The sequence below is a fragment of the Eschscholzia californica genome, unplaced genomic scaffold, assembly GCF_041429995.1.
Source record: "Eschscholzia californica isolate CP2 unplaced genomic scaffold, dmEscCali1.0.p SCAF_1, whole genome shotgun sequence".
Taxonomy (NCBI): Eukaryota; Viridiplantae; Streptophyta; class Magnoliopsida; order Ranunculales; family Papaveraceae; genus Eschscholzia; species Eschscholzia californica.
The window spans coordinates 71,357,703-71,374,952 of record NW_028238198.1 but is presented as its reverse complement, the minus strand read 5'-3'; the positions used below and the strand labels follow the sequence as shown (position 1 = coordinate 71,374,952).

At 37.6% G+C, this 17,250-nt stretch overlaps 3 protein-coding genes across 3 annotated transcripts; 2 read left to right on the top strand and 1 right to left on the bottom strand.

Moving 5' to 3' along the window:
* Positions 1-198: 198 nt before the first annotated feature.
* Positions 199-3,084, top strand: LOC147568831 (uncharacterized). Its single transcript, XM_086661098.1, has 2 exons — positions 199-1,461; positions 1,999-3,084. Exons 1-2 carry the CDS (start codon positions 199-201, stop codon positions 3,082-3,084), a joined length of 2,349 nt encoding a protein of 782 aa, XP_086517224.1.
* Positions 3,085-8,650: 5,566 nt separating this feature from the next.
* LOC147568830 (beta-glucosidase 4-like) lies at positions 8,651-13,822 on the top strand. The gene is made up of 13 exons (XM_086655219.1): positions 8,651-9,047; positions 9,187-9,253; positions 9,662-9,720; positions 10,167-10,242; positions 10,350-10,424; positions 10,522-10,609; positions 10,863-11,088; positions 11,281-11,393; positions 12,490-12,704; positions 12,796-12,830; positions 12,910-13,012; positions 13,111-13,216; positions 13,449-13,822. Exons 1-13 carry the CDS (start codon positions 8,973-8,975, stop codon positions 13,702-13,704), a joined length of 1,494 nt encoding a protein of 497 aa, XP_086511345.1. The 5' UTR covers positions 8,651-8,972; the 3' UTR covers positions 13,705-13,822.
* A 203-nt stretch (positions 13,823-14,025) lies between these two features.
* LOC147568829 (putative calcium-binding protein At1g02270) lies at positions 14,026-16,750 on the bottom strand. The gene is made up of 6 exons (XM_086661086.1): positions 16,694-16,750; positions 16,074-16,162; positions 15,850-15,967; positions 15,636-15,746; positions 15,453-15,560; positions 14,026-14,712 (listed from the first exon to the last, which is right to left on the bottom strand). The coding sequence occupies exons 1-6, from the start codon at positions 16,748-16,750 to the stop codon at positions 14,680-14,682; spliced, it is 516 nt and encodes a 171-aa protein (XP_086517212.1). The 3' UTR covers positions 14,026-14,679.
* Positions 16,751-17,250: the final 500 nt, after the last annotated feature.

Here is a 17,250-nt window from a genome sequence, read left to right as displayed (position 1 = left end):
AAAGGAAAACTGGGAGGATTAGAAAAAGAAGATTTTAATCGAGGCGAGGTATTCTTTTTCTTTAAGGCAGTCAAAGCCATGTATAATACCCGACGTTTGTGTCACATGACACAATGATTAATTTTACGATTTAATGGTGCTTAGAATTACAAAGAAGTCGAACTTGAAACTATACTAACCTCTTACTTACTGAGAATTATGGCGATAAAACTAGAAGATAACTCGTGGTCCAATGATGAGGAGGTCATTGCCAGGACTTTTGCTGACCACATTCGCAACATCTCTACTTCTAGCGGCTCTACTTTATCGGGAAATATCAAGGAGTGCTTCAAATCTCAAATCTCCTCGGGCCAGAACGATAATCTTAATAGAATTCCTGATCTGGAGGAAATCCGCATGGCCACTTTCTCCCTGAAGCCGGGGGCAGCTCCAGGTCCGGATGGATTCTCTCCTTTATTCTATCAAGCCAACTGGGACACGGTCAAAGATGATCTGCTCCAGATGGTTTCCTCTTTCTTCAACAATGCGGTGCTTCCGCCTTCGGCAAATCACACGCATATCTGTCTTATCCCCAAGACGAAAACCCCTCAAACCCCTGCTGATTATCGTCCGATTAGTCTCCTCAATACGACTTACAAAATTATGACCAAAATCCTGGCTAACAGACTCAAATCAGTTCTTGAGGAGATTATATCCCCTTTCCAAGCTGCCTACGTCCCTGGTCGACAAATCACTGACAATATCATCATCAGTCAGGAGCTGGTTCACTCCTTCAAGAAAATCAAAGGGTCTAAGAGCTATTTTGGACTTAAACTTGATATGTCTAAAGCGTTTGACCGTATCGAATGGCATTATCTGGAAAATGTGATGATCATGCTTGGTTTCTCGCCTGGCTGGGTTAACCTTATCAAGGTTTGCCGTGCCACCAGCACCATGGCTGTGCTTATCAATGGTCGCCCGGGTCACTCCTTTAACATCTCTCGAGGGATCCGGCAGGGTGATCCGCTCTCCCCCTTCCTTTTTGCGATTGCAATGGAAGGTCTCAGTAGGCTGCTGGACAAAGGTGATAACCCTAACCAGTTTATCGGTTTCCCTATTGCTAAGTCGGGGCTTATTATCTCGCATCTTCTCTTTGCAGATGACTGCCTAATCTTTGGTCAAAACTCTTTAGAGAACATTCACAACCTTAAAAACATTCTTAAAGAGTTCAGCGAAGCTTCGGGGCAAATGATCAACTATTCCAAATTTAATATTTTCTTCTCGAAAAACTCTCATCCTAAATTCAAAAGAATGATTATTCGAGAGTTAAAAGTGCACCAGTCGTCGACGGGCGACAAATATCTTGGAACTAATCTCTTTATTGATAAAAAGATAACCTCTTCTTTCCAAGCTCTCCTCTCCCAAATCAATAGCAAGCTTGCCAAGTGGCAAGCGAGCCTTCTTTCCCAAGCAGGTCGCTCGGTAATCATCTCGACTATCGCAGCGGCCGTTCCCCGATACCAAATGCAGTGCTTTGCCATCCCTAAATGCATATGCAACAGCATTGAGTCCATTCAAAGGACTTTCTGGTGGGGAAAATCCAAAACCTTCCATACTATTAATTGGTCGGCGATATGCAAACCAAAGAAGGCGGGGGGTCTGGGTCTTCGTCTCCCCCGCATAGACAATCAGGCGTTTCTGAACAAGATTAACTGGCGAATGATAAAGAATCCGTCGGCCATTTGGGTGCAGGTCCTCAAAAGTAAGTATTTCCCTAATACCCATAAGCCTTCGAAACCTAAAGCTAGTAACTCCTGGATGTGGAAGTCGATTGCTAATCATTACAACGAGATTACTGAACTGATCTTCTGGGACATTAACAAAGGCAATAAAATTAACATTTGGCAGGATTTCTGGATCCCAAACCACCCCCCACCTATTATTAATAATAAGGAATCCAGTCTTACATGGGTTTCTCAATTGATTACTAATGACAACTGGAATGTGCAATTATTGCAGGAAAGCTTCGATGAGGATGTACAACAAGCTATACAAAGTATCAATATTAACCAAAATGATGATGATAAACCGATTTGGACGTTAACGAAATCAGGAAATTTCTCCTTAAAAACGATGTATAATTACCTGAGAATGAATAACATGAATCATATGCAGGATCAACCAGACTGGTACTTTATTTGGACTATGAACCTTATCCCACGAGTTAAACTATTCTTATGGAAGTGTTGCACTAATAGCCTACCGGTAAAAGCCAAAATAGGTAAATTCATTGGTCACTCTTACACTTGTATTAATTGTGCAGAGGATGAAACTCTGGACCATGTAATGCTTCATTGCACTTTCGCCAAAGCAATTTGGTTCCATTTTCATGTTCGGACGGAGCAGATTGGTTCAACCATGCAGTGGATCTTTCAATGGAAAGATCTGCCAGAGGAACTTACTCAATTGTATGCCAAGATACTTTGGTTTATCTGGAAAGCTCGATGCGAAAACTGTTTTAATGAAAATAAACAAAATCCGAGACAAATTATCGACAGAATTAATAACACTATTGTCACTCCTCTTAAAATGGAGACAACAACCAAAACCAAAAACAAAAAGACTACCAAGAGTAGTTCCTGGATACCCCCGGAGAAACCTTTCCTCAAGATAAATGTGGACACCTCTTTTACTAACATGACAGAACAGGCAGGAATCGGATGCATCATTCGAGATGAAGACTCAAACTTCATCATAGCGGCAGCAGACTCGATTCGTTGCCAAAATGCTGAAGAAGGTGAAGGTTTAGCTATACTCCACTGTATGAGATGGGCTTTAGAACTGAAGATTTCACACATCCACATCGAAAGTGATAATCAATCCTTGATTAATTTCATCAAAGGTAACAATGTGGGCATACACTGGCAGACGATATCAATTCTACAACAGGTCAAGACCCTCAGGAAACAATTCGAAGCCACGATCTTCTCATTTGTCCATAGAGAGGGTAACGCTCCAGCTGACGCGCTCGCCAAGTGGGGACGAAGACATAAGAGTAGGACAGTGTGGAACTCTATACCATCGTTTATTTCTGCGTTTATGTAATTTCGTTTGGTGTGTTGTATACTCTTCGGTTTTAGTTATTGCATGGTTTGTTCATCAAAAAAAAAAAAAAAACCTCTTACTTACTGCGAATGGACCGGACTCCCTTCTTATGAAACTCCTTGGAAATTTTCTTAAATGTTTTTATTGGACTCTTTAAAATTATCTTCTAATAATCCTTGATGCTCTGGAAAAAATCTATTTCGAGTTCATTTGGTTATGTTTGTAAGAAACAAATAAATGCATTCATTAGGGACACATCTATTGGTTTTTAGGGACACATCTGTCGAGAAAATGTGACTATTCACTTAACTCTAATAGATCTTGGTCTGCTGCAATATGGGACGTCCAATCTTGGCTTAAATCGCGGCGGAAACGAGATCCCTTGGATCTACCAGAAGTGCGCCAAACTGGAGGCACTGATGGTCGTTAGATGGAGGGAACGTGATATCCCACCCCATGCCCGATACGGGTGAAACTCGGGTTGTTGGATCCTCGCAGCTCCAATGCTTAGCGAGTGTCCCACCAAGACCTTTGCGCAACCGTTAGAATATTGGCTAGCAAAAATGTGTGCCGCCCGATGAGGGCGCACTAATTTTGCACAAACGATCCCCCAAACGAAACGTTTATTTATTGTCGGTTGGTCCCTAACTCGAATCATATTTCGTCCAAACTTCATACTTATATATCTTATTGATCCGGAATTGGATTCAAGTGACTCTTTCCTCTAAACTTAGGAGTTCAACAAGAAGATTACAAAGGCATGCTCTATTTCTGAGTTTGGCGATTGGAACCGATCCAAAATTGGCTTCGACTCCAACACACTAGGTTTTAAGAGTAAAAATTGAATGACTATTCTCTTTATCTCCTCTCTTATTAAGTGATAAATATGGAGTTCTTCTCACAGATTGGTTCACAACTCTAGTTACATCTAGTCAAAGCATAAGTGTTTGGAGTTGCTTTCATATTCCGTTGGTAAAACTCAAAACTCATTACAGAAGTGGAGCTACAAAAAGTTTTAGTTTGATCCTTGGTGTGATGCTCTTTCTTTGAAAGAGGATTTTTACTTCTATTTGGAAGTTGCGAATGTTTTTTGCATTAGATTCTATTGTTGCCAATAATGGGGATGTTTAACAGATTTATACAGGGCCGACCTAGGCCCAAAGCCACGAAAACCGTACCCTAACTTTTGAGGACCCCGATATTCTAAAGAGTTATTTCCTTTTTGGCCCCCTACTTTGTGACTAGCTTTCTTCTTGGCCCCCTATTTTTCATAAATTCATATATGACCATCTTTTTTAATGAAAATGTCATAACTACCCTTCTAATCAATACTTTTTCAAAATAAAATTACTAATTATAAAACATGAATTTTCACCTCACCTCTCTCTCCACCTCACATCTATCTCCACCTCACATCTATCTCCACCTCACCTCTCTCTCTCTCCATCTCACCTCTCTTCAACTCACCTCACTCTCTCTCTCTCTTCTCTGACGAAGGTCGCTGGCCGGAAAATTTTCAGGCCGACGACCTTTAAAAAAAAAATCTCATCTCTATCTCTCTAAACACTCCGGCGAAGGGGTTTCCCTTCGCCGGAGGAAGGTTTGTCCATGAACAAGCCTTGTAAGCGGGTTGGCAGGTCGTAAATCGGGTTTGATATCAACCCATATTCAAGACACTTTCAACAATTCTCCACCTTGACTTGAATATGCTCCTCTTGACTTAAATATGCCACCATCATAGCTCAGCGCCTCTTAGCCGTCGTCGCTTCAGCCCTGCCAGGACGCAACATCTGGAAATCCCAATCAAGTCTAAGCAATGCTTAAAATTGAAAGTCGTAATCTTCTCTTCTTCTATCACGTCATTGATAAAGTGACATCTGACATCAATGTGTTTAGTTCTCTCGTGATACATTTGATTTTTGGTCAAATGAATCGCACTCTGGTTGTCGCAGTAGACCTTTGTCACCCCCTGCTTCAGGCCCATATCACCTACTAAACCACTCTGGTAGCTAGTGTTAAACGTATTAGACGTATGAGATTCCTTTTAGAACACTAGGTGATGATTACAAAACCTAACAGTAGGGTCTTCGAGTGACATACGTGGCAGATCTTAGGAATTGTGGTTGATTTAGTAATCTCACAAGCTTAGTTAAGGGCAACCAAGGGGTGCTTGGAGTATTATTACTTTCATGGGTCATTATTCGTCTAAATAGACTTTCACATAGGCTTTAAAGCCATTAGACTTTTAGTGGGTCGGATTGCATGTTGGAGAGTGTCAAACCAGTAGGAGGTGGACTGAGGCCAAGTGATATTTATGCAAGTAGGATGTGCTTAGGCGAAGTGGACCTAATACGATTTTTGGCCACTACACTGATCATAACCATTTCAGACAAAACCGTATAATTGATCACAAATAGTGAAATCATTCGAGGAATTAATTCTTTCTGTGTTTTATGATCTTGATGGAGAGTCAATTTTTTTGTTGGCCATATAAAGATCAACTTACATCCATTTTAGGTGTACTTTGGGTAATTCATTTTTAAACCGTCCAGATCAGGTCCAATGTCAAAGGCAATTCCACATGGCATGATGAGTCTCCTCGTTATAAATTTTGTAAAAAAAACTCTCATGAACAACATTTTCAGTTTAGGTTTTTGGGTTTGAGGTATTACTGAAAGTGCAATTACTTTGAAAAATCGTGTTGCACTTTGCATAGAGAGAAAAATGGTGCACACCGTCTACCAAAGACCTTTCTGACGACGCTTCCTACGACCCTTCTAATGATGCTTCTTGCAACCCTTCGGACGAGTCAGAAAGAGGGGAAAGGATAGAGAGAGAGAGAGAGAGGGAGAGCAAATCTTCTAAAATATTAGTAAAAATAAACAGACGGTTAACTTTGAGTTATGGAAATATGGTCAAGACCAACCTTAAACGATGGACAAATATAAGGGCTAAATTTTCCAATTGTCTCCAATTGAGTGTCAAATTGGAATTAGTCAGTGTTTAATAGTTTAATATTTTAAGTTAGTACAAAAATATCATATTTAATAATATTAAATTTTTGAGAAATTTTTAGGTTCTAGATTAACGATTTATTTGGATGAAGGAATGATGAATATGTGGATTCATGATTCCAAGGATTCATGAGTCCAAATGTTTTTTTTGTGACAAATAAGAATTCTAGGATTTAATATTACTTAAAAAATGAACGCTTATTTAAAAAATAGAGTTATTTTCTTTTTAGCCCCCTACTTTGTGACCAGCTTCCTTTTTGGCCCCTATTTTCATAAATTCAAATTTGACCCTATATTTTAAGGTAAATGCCATAACTGGCCTGCCTATAATATTTTTTCAAAATCTATACAATAAAACAGAGGGGAAACCGCTGACTGGGACAAACATCCTTTTTTAATAAAGGATATTGTCTAGAAGCCCTTCTCAAAATTTAAAATATAGTCCTTCGTAGAAATAAAGTTACCTATTTAAAAAACAATAATCCTTTCCTTCTTAGAAATAAAAATTCTAATTTAAGAAAAAAAGTTAAACAAAATAAATTTCAAGGGTTAAAAAAAGAAATTAAAATCTCTCCCCCTCAATAAAATAATAACTAATTTAAGAGAAAATAAACAAAAAAATAATAACTAATAAAAATCTCTCTCAATAAAATATAGCAATAAATTTCGTAACATTTGATTGATACAAGTGTCCGTGCCCTAGGGCACGGGATATACCCTAGTAAAATTAATTACAAAATATCTCTTTCCATCTCACTTCCACCTCACCTGTTATTCCCCAAGAAACAGTTTTTTTTCCTCCAGAAACTGTATTTTAAAAAAATCGCGTAAAATTGGTTTTCAGGGAAAAATGGTTTCCGAGAAAATCATTTTTTGGAAAAATAAAACTAAAAATGTTTTTCGGAAGACGAGTTTGGGAAAAAAAAAATTGGGGAAAAAAGGTTTTCTAGAAAAAAAAAATCAGAGGGAAAATCTCGAGAAATGAACGATTTTCTTGGGAAAACGATTTTGGGGAAAATGGGTTTCAGAAAAAATCAGTTTTGGAGAAGAAGACGGTTTCATGAAAAAAACGATTTTTTTTAGAGGACGAACTCTTAGTTATTACGCTAAATGTGAAGCATCCTAACGGATTGAAAATTAGTAAAAGTGAAATAAGATAGAGTGGTAGAAGAAAGTTCGTGTGCATTCTAGGAACCATCAGAAGTACTAGGATTGATATTGTAATCCGGTACAGTATACCACATGATAATCTTTAATCAATAACCCCAGAAATACTCAGTGTAGCTAAAGCAAAAGTTTGAAAGGAAAAAAATATAGAAACCCAACTAAATCTAGTGAAAAGAAAAGTGTACCGATATTAAAGACATTTAATAGAGTTCTTCAGAAGCATTAGGATTGACACTAGATCTAATAGTTAAATAGTTCCTCCCAAGTGTAAACCTGATGGAGCATAAGTTGTTAGAAGTTCTGTGAAAACCTAGATTCATAAACAGATTCTAATACCACAAAAAGAACTTTTTCATCATGGTGGATGGATCGTCTTGGTCTGGAACTCATCTCAGCATCGATAAGGTTGATAGAAATCGAAAGAAATCAATTCCATTTCGTCTAGGGTTTAGTCTGTTAGTAGGTTCAGAGAAAACCATATTCATGGAAGAAGAGGGTTGGGTAGTTTGAAAAGATTGGGGGAAAAGTTTATGCAACACTAATTAAATATTAGGAGTAGGTTTTAATTACAACCCTTGGATCCTATGAGATGCAGAGATCCGTTCGATTACAAATGGCAAAGTCGTCCAGATTCGCATGTGTGTTTCGCACACGATCAACATAACAGTGTTTTTACGTTTTTCGTCCACGTGGGGGTGTAAATCAAAAGTTTAAAAATAACAGGGGTCAAGTCCAAATATTGATATAATAGTGGGGTGAATGTCAATATTTTCCTTTCGGGAAATATTGAATTACGAAAAAAAAAATTTTAACCATTATTTTATAGAAAAAAATATTTTTTAAAAGTTATTTTTCGTGATTTTAAGTTTGAAATTTGAGTTCATTAATCCAAAATCCTATCAAATCTTAGGGATAGGGTGAGATTTTGGTCCATTGTAAATTTTGGACTTAGAAGTCCAGGATTCAAGAGTCCTAGAATTATTTGTAGTCAAACAGGTCAAGCAATCATGATTCCTACTAAATCCCATTTTTTGGTAGGAGCCCTCCATCCAAACGCACCATTATTTATTTGAAAGTTACGTTCTAATATTTACAAATGAGAAGTTTTATACAGTCCCCCATTTTTGTTAGAAGGGCCCCTCTTGTGAATTCGGTACTAGTACACCGAATTCACAATTCGGTACGAGTTCACCGAATTCACAAAAATAACCTACTGGAGTGAATTTCGGTTGGCTCGTACTGAAGTGTCTCTTGTGAATTCGATGGGCTCGTACCAAATGGTCTCTTGTAGATTCAGTGGGATCGTACCGAATCTACAAAGAGAAACCCTTTTAACAAGGGTGGGAGGCCCCTATAAAACTTCCCTTTACAAATTGTATAAGTTTAGGAAACCTACAATTTATTAATAATATTTCAGCAATATCTCTAATTTAGTTGAGTTTCTCTTTTTTTTCTCAGCTGCATGACTTTTTGATAAATTGATTTTTCTAGACTTGGCTAGGTCTTTCTTTAGAGTTTAGACCTTGTTTAAAAAATTATTAAAACTCAAGAAGTCTTAAAAACTCATAACCAAACAAGAAACTGTATGTACTCTGAAATTTAGATCCAATAAAAGCTCTTCCCTTCTTATCAATCTCAAATTGTGAAGAAAACTCTTGGAGTTTCACATGTAACATAGTTAATAAGATAACTTTTAATTAATTAGTGATGGCTCCTAGGAATGTGGCTCGAGATGATTTTCCTCGTAGATTTGTCTTCGGTGTTGGTACTTCAGCTTATCAGGTAAGGGGAATCATTATTTGGATTTGAGTCACCTCTCTTCTCTGAGGTTTTGTTCTCAAAAAGTTGTTATGTTGTTAGATTTGCTCTCGTGTGATCGTTTGGTTGAATAAACAAATGGATTTGGTGGTTTCTTCTCTAGGTTGAAGGTGCTACTAAGGAAGGTGGAAGAGGTGATAGTATTTGGGATTCTTTTGCACGAATACCGGGTATTACTTTCTTACTTTCTAGAACATTTTCGCTAAGAAGAAGAGAAGAGAGAGAAAGAAGAAGAAGAGAAGAGAGAGAAAGAAGAAGAAAGGGACACTTTTTATTTTACTTTTTGTTAAAGGTGGCCGGCCGGAATATATTCCGGCCGGCAACCTTTCGCCGGAGAAGAAGGGTGAGGTTGAGAGGAGGTGGTGTGATGGCGGAGAGATAAGGTGAAGTGGATGACAAAGAAAGGTGTGATGTGATATTTTTTTGTTTTTACTCTTTTTCAGAAATAATTATATTTTGGCCCCCGAAAATAATTTCGTCAAAAATTTTACCCTTGCGGCCAAAACGACGAGTTGGTCACAAATTTAACCCAAATATTATTTTTGAGTGAATGTGTACTTTTTGTCTACGATTTCCAGGAAAGATAAAAGATGGAAGTAATGGAGATGTTGCTGCAAATCAATATAATCACTACAAGGTACAATTGTCTTCAAGAATATTTATACGGTAAACAAAAATGATAAACGTACTTCTTGATGATTGTTATGTCTACGTGGCGAACAAGACAGTAGGTATTTTCGTCTTTTCACATAGTGAAAAAGACCAAAATGCTCCCTCTATTATTAGGAGGCGGTCATCCAGGGGTCACGAAAGTGGTACTTCTATCATTGTTGTATTGTCAAAAACAAAATTAAGAAAGTAGATCATAGGATAACCCTTTGTCTGGCCTACCATCCGGTGGCCGGTTTTGTCTGCATAGTAAAACTGAAGATATAGACAGGCATGCTTTCACATTGATAATTCTTAAATGGCTGATCGTTTGGTACCCCTCTTATTGGTCTATATATCTCAACTCAGACATCCATATGAAGCTAACCATTAGAAAAATTGTTGACTTTCCATTTGAATTTTCTTACGTTGCAGGAAGATGTCGACCTTATCTCTAAATTTGGATTTCAAGCTTATCGTTTTTCTATATCATGGTCTCGCATTTTTCCTGGTATATATATATACTTATTTATGTATATTTTACTATTTTAGTTTTTTTTGCTTGTCTATGTGGAAGTCTTGGTAAAAAATAACAATAATCTATGTCAATGTTTGCAGATGGTTTGGGAACAAAGGTTAATGAAGACGGAGTTACTTATTACAATAATCTCATTAATGTTATTTTGGAAAAAGGTTCGATTTCTTTTTTCAGAATTGTCAAAATATTATGAGAGGTGGATTAAAAATATTTTCTACTTTACTAAACATAAATTGGGATCTTTATCTGTAGGAATGGAGCCTTATGTAACACTATACCATTGGGATCTCCCTGACCATCTTCAAGTTTCAATGCAAGGCTGGTTATGTTCTAAAATTGTGTAAGTTTTAATTTGGTATTGTGTCCATACAGAAGAAGGCCAAAAAGTGGTGCAAAATCGTACATTCCGATTTTGGGTCTTCACTTCAAGTTTATTTTATTAGGTTTGTGGTCATCCAACTCAAAACCAATTGGCAATGAGTGGAGAGGACCTTTACTTTATATTGTTGGTTGCTAGATAGCCCTTCTCTTATGTGGGACTATTCTCACATTTTTCAATCTCTGTGATGTTTGGGAAACATTCATGGCCTCAGGGGTTATTTTGAAATCTTTGCTGAGACATGCTTTGCGAGGTTCGGAGACAGAGTGACACAATGGATTACATTTAACGAACCTCTCCCAGTTGTTGTTAATGGTTACGGAACTGGAACACATGCTCCTGGAAGAAATAAAAATTCACATATCGAACCCTATTTAGCTGCGCACCATCTCCTTTTAGCTCATGCAGCAGCTGTTTCTGTCTATAGAAAGAAATTTAAGGTATTCCCTTTGATTTTACATAATGTTGTCTTTAAATTGCATGAATATTCTTTTCTTGTTTCATAAGATAATATGGTATTAAAAAGCAGACTATTGTCGATTGAAGATGCATGGATAGCGAAAACAAATTGAGATTATCATATTGTATTGCTATTTAATATTATTTGAAACAATTTATTGCTATATTTGTAGGATCAAGGTGGTGAAATAGGCATATCACCTAATTGCGAGTGGGCAGAGCCCTTCTCGACAAAAACCGAGGATATAGATGCTGCAAAAAGGCATATCGACTTTCAACTTGGATGGTATTTTCTCTTGCAGTTACACTTTTTTTTAGGTGAACTCGAATTAGGCCATACTATTAGTTCCTGATAGATTAAAATAAAACTTCAGTTAACATTATGGGTTAGTTCCCATCAGGCTCCAACCCAGGGCCGTGTAGTGGGGGTGCGGGTCGTGCGCTCGCACAGGCCCCCCACCACAGAGGGCCCACTGTCACGTGCAAACCAAGTTTGAAATGGTTAAAAATGTTTTTCCCACGAGAGAAGTGAGCGGCTCTGTGGCTTTGCATTGGCATTGTGCGCTTATGGTCATGAGATCCAAACTAACTTGTTGCCAATTTTTGGGTGTTTTTTCTATTTGAGTTTAGTAGCAAGCAACAACTACAAATATCAAGCTTTAATTTTGTGTTTGCACAAATACTTTTTTGTAGTTGATTTTACTTGCAAATTCAATAGTTCTTACAATAGAAAGTAAATAATATTTACAAATTTGACGACTTTCTCAGGTTTTGGCAATTAATGCGTTCATATCCTACAAACTTTTAAGAAAAACGTCAACTTTTTGTTTCTTTTGTTAATATTGGTTGTGGATTTTGGTCGAAAGATAACGTAAAACCATATATAATTTGTAAATTTCATAGAATTTTGTGGATATGAGAAGGGTTCTTACTAAAATTTGCTTTACATTGTTACGTGAAGGGCCCTTACTAAAGTTTGGCACCAGACGTCTAAAATCTCAGCCACGGCCCTGCTCCAACCCAGGACCAACTCTCCTATTTAGGCAACAACATTTTACCTCTAGATTATTTAAGGCGAGTTCTCAATCCAAATTTTCCCTTTTGTCCGACGGCGTCTTGTAATTTCATTAGGTGCTTATGGGAGGACTTGACGTCAACTTTGGTTTAGCTGAAACTGTTCAGCAATTTCCCAAGTGCTACTCTCTATAGCTTCCCCTTTTATCCAATTCCGAATACCTAAATAGTTGCTTGCCCACATCCTGTCTAGATCTTCTTGGTCGTTTGGATTAAATCTTTTATGCTAGCACTTAGTGATGAGACATGCACATTCTTGAAATCGGCCTATATTCCTATTTTGATTAACTACTTTACTCGTTACGAAGGTTTTTGGATCCAATCTTTTACGGAGATTATCCTCAAGTCATGCGTGAGAAACTTGGTGATAGGCTTCCCAGCTTTTCTAATGAAGAAAAAAAGCTACTAAGAAACTCGGTGGACTTTGTGGGTATTAATCATTATACGTCAAGATATATCGCTCATGACGAGAGAAGCTTTGACCTTAATTTTTTTGTTCGAGAACAACAAATAGAAAGACTTGGTACTATTTCCAATATCCACCACCAATATAATTACTCCTTTTCTTGTTTCTTTATCCGAAGTTGACAATTTTTACCTTTTTCTGTTGCCAGTTAAAAATTCACAAGGCGAGGATATTGGTGACAAGGTATATTGTCTTCGTTACTCTACAAAACTTGCATAATATTATTTTTTTCTCAATTATATATTGGTTATCTTAATGTCAGGCTGCATCAGAGTGGTTGTATATAGTACCTTGGGGCATGGAAAAGCTTCTCAGATATGTATCAGATACATACAATAACCCACCAATATATATTATTGAGAATGGTACAAACATAACCAATCTTTTTCTTATAGATAGATTTATCATGGTGTGTGTTTTTTCCTTGTTAAACATAAAGCCTCATTCCTTGTGAACTTTTTAGGTATGGATGAGGAAGATGAACCATATGCTCTCAATCCTAATTGGATTGATATGAAAAGAGCATATTTTTATGAGGACTATCTTGGCGCGGTAGCTAGGTCAATCGAGTAAGTATTTCTCAATTATCTAGTGCAGTTCGTTATATATCCAAACAATTAAGGTATTGCAGTTATGAGAAGTCATTTCACGAAATTGCTTTTTGTGACAACATTTTTTCTCGGTGTAAATACATAAATATACGTAGCATTTATCATATGATGTTTCTTCTTATAATTGAGTGATCTACTAAAGTCAAGTTTGATGTACAAATTTATAACTAAATAAACTTTATTTGGCTAGGGATGGAGTGAATGTGAAAGGGTATTTCGCTTGGTCATTTTGTGACAACTTCGAGTGGTGCCAAGGTTATACCAAGCGTTTCGGCTTGTTTTATTTGGACAGGAAAAATGGTCTCACACGACATCCAAAATATTCGGCAATGTGGTGGAATGAATTTTTGATCCCTAAACGACGGACAGGAACATGGGTGAAGGGATGCAATCGGTGCGGTCGTACTGGCCCTCCCTCTGTCCAGGGGCCCAATTTCAAATACTAATAATGATTGATGTGATTATGGTAGGTTATATTTCAAGAGTCGGTATATTATATGATATGTATACTTCCTGAAAATGTAATACGAGGATATAATATGAAGATAAAATGAATTGAATAAACTACATAACTGTCATCAGTAAAGACAATTTTGGCCTTAAAGACTATATATATTGGGCCGAAATCTGGTCTCAAGAGCGCTCCTACAAATTAACGACAATTGGACTTAGGTATATTACCAGAGCCCATTAACTATCGTTGAGTTTAACCCAAACGACTTTCGAGGTCCAAGAGACATGGCCACTGGATATCAGAATACCAGTTGATCTACCAACGTCTCCGCTTGCTATTCCAGTAAAAACAAACATGGGAACACAAATATACACAAAACGTCGGACAGTCTCATCCAGTAACGCATATGTCATGTCGTCGTCCTAGACATCAAGGCATCCCTTCATATCTTACCAGATAACCAGCCAACAATAACTACCAATGTCTCTTTAGTCCATGTTACTGATCGAGACGTAACAGGTGAATTGCTCCATTCGAAGACCGAGCTGAGCTTTCTAACATTATAAAAAAGGAGTCAATCGACTGAAAAACATCATCCGATTCCGACTAACGAAATTGTTGCGACTGCTTTTCTCTCTCCCAAACTTATGAGTAAGACATTTTTCTACTCGCGATTGCCATTCTTTCTCCCTCCAGACGAGCAAATCTTCTCTCTACCAGTAGATTGACGGCAACCATCCTTTCTCTCCCTAAAACAAGTGATCTCTCTCTTTCGCTCCTGACTGTCACAACCCACATTTGGAGCACCAAACAACAACTCATTTAGGCCCGGGACAGCAGCATACACAGCTCCAACAGCAGCCCAAACAACAAGCTTGGACCGGGTTGCCTTGTACATAGTTGAAGGTTCCATGTTCCATACTTGTTGGCCAACCCAAAGGAATTTTCTAGATATACTCTGAGGGAACTATCTAGAGTATGATGGATCCCATATCCTTTGCTGCAAAATCAATTGCCTCTCGTCAATAACGTATAATTGTTTTTTCTTTTTCCGGAAACACAATTTTTTAGCTCCAAGAGTGGTCCGGCAGGTAAACACTCTAGCTAAGCCTGGGTTTATCTTTCACAATCTTCCCAACAGAAAGTATATCATGGAGAGAGTATCGAGAATTTTGATTCAACCCCAGACTTGTTTTTTTTAATATGGATTACGATTTACGTTTAGTCATTACATGGCATTGATACATCATCAAAATGTGATAAGCCCGATACCGCCGAAATTAAACTACGAATGGAAGAGGCCTAAAGCTCGACAAACTTATTATTTATACTGTACTTCCAGGATTTTGGAGTTTATGTCAACACAATCAATCGCTTGGGCAACCAAGTGTTGACAACCCCAGACTTGTTAAGAATGACGTTACACTGGTAAGGGAATCAACATTCAACAGCACGAGGTATCGGACACTGAGTGAAAAGTGCCAAAAGAGGAGATGGTCATCATAGAGGATTTTGGGCTCACTAAAGCAATTCTTAGTGACGAACAAAAGTATCTGAGATGGTAATATTGGATCGTTCCAGAGCCGAAAAAAATATTAAAATATGGTGTAGGTTACATAGCTAAAAAACTTTCTCCAATGGGATCAAGATGGTAGAGTATAGAAGTTAAATAGTGTGAAGTATGATGAGGTACTATTTCAAAGCAGAAACAAGTTTAAAACTGACAAAAATCCGATTTACCTGAAATTCGCTATAATCAACAACACCATTCCCGTCGATATCTGCTTGGATCCACAAGTCCTCAATCTCTTCAGAACTCAATTGATGAGGATGCCAACTTAAACCCAGCTGCATTGTTACCGAACAACTTTAGCTCTATTTTTTCACTAACTATATATGTATTAATACACACACACGTAATACCTGTCGTAGCGCTTCACAGAAACCTGAGTAGGTAACACAATCGCCAGGAGTATCGGCCTTGAGGAACCCAAATGCACCATTTCCAGTCAGAGAAGCATCACAGAGTTCGTACTGGAATCAGGAGACTTCTAATATTAGACATTTATATACAAAGCCCCATAGATGCTGCAAGATTCTCTAGATGCATACAAAAAAACAGTAGAATTTTGCTCACCTTGATTATACTAAACACAGCTTCAACCCAACTTGTTTTTAGTGGTTTTCGATGCTTGGTAGGTTTTAGAAGCCATATAAAATCTACACCACAAATGTTCCCTCGGTAATTTCTGTGGCTAACCCACCACACAATAGAACAAAATATACATGACAAAGTAAACTTTGATATCATTTGTTGAAAACTTGCTTAAATAGCATCTTACGATGAAAATAAATTATCACCTTACGTGCATCTGCGTCACTGTCAGTGTAGTGATGAGCCATATCGCATCTTTCTGATACGATTCTACATACTGTAGGATTTTGTAGACCTACAAAATATAATCACAAGTCATGGATTAGGTCCTGTTTATTAGGAGATGGTAATGAGGGTCCACACGATGAAATGTCAATACGCACAAGCTTTAAATGTGATGGGACCAAGAGTTGAACTCTAGCGACTGATAGAAAATGAGGGATACACATCAAAACATATGCTATTCGTGTCCAGAAATATCATTACACGTGATGGGTGAGAATTCGATGCCATTGAGCTAACCATTCATTATATTTGAATACGTGGAATATAAGAATTCTATCGAAAAGGGTTGTTTTGGGTTACAGGTTTCTGGGACCAATGCTGCAAGGGAGATTTTATAGGGCCCCCTCATTTTTGTTAAAAGGTCTCCCCTCAGTGATAATTTAGCAAGTAAAATGGTTCATGGGGAGGCCTTTTAACAAAATTGGGGAGGCCTTATAAAATTTCCCATGCTGCAAATAGCCCAAAACTTTAAAATGCAAGCGGTAAACAAACAAAACTGATTTTCATCAAAAAAAAAATCAAACAAACAAACAAAACTGACACTAAGTTGCATCATCCTTGTTCCGTTTAATCGGTGCCTTTTGAAATCTGAATCCATCGATCTTTTTCTCAAGGAAATTCGAGGTCATGTCTGTAACATGATTAGGAGAGCAGCCAGCATCCAGCATCATTTTCAAGAATTTATATGCTTCTTTAACATGACCAGCCTTATGAACTTGGATGAGTATATTATGTTTAAATATCGGGATTAATCCCGTTCGTATGTTGTTACATCAGTTGGACATAGATTTTCAGCCATCTCAGACAGAATGATCCACGCCCCCCATCATGGAATTATGTCGCCCACGGGATCAACACCCATTTCCCTTAATATCTCGAATAATTTACAAGCTAAGCTTGATTTTCTCCTGGCTAAAAAGATCGATAGGAATGTATTAACCATATCGATATCAAAAGATTCTATACTTTTGGTGAATGAGAGGGTGATATGGAGTGAGGGCAATGGTAAATGGAAAAACTAACCAGAAATATGCCACAAAGTTGCTTTTGGTGAGAATAAAAACACTTAACCTTTGTAATTCAAAAGGAACCACGGAT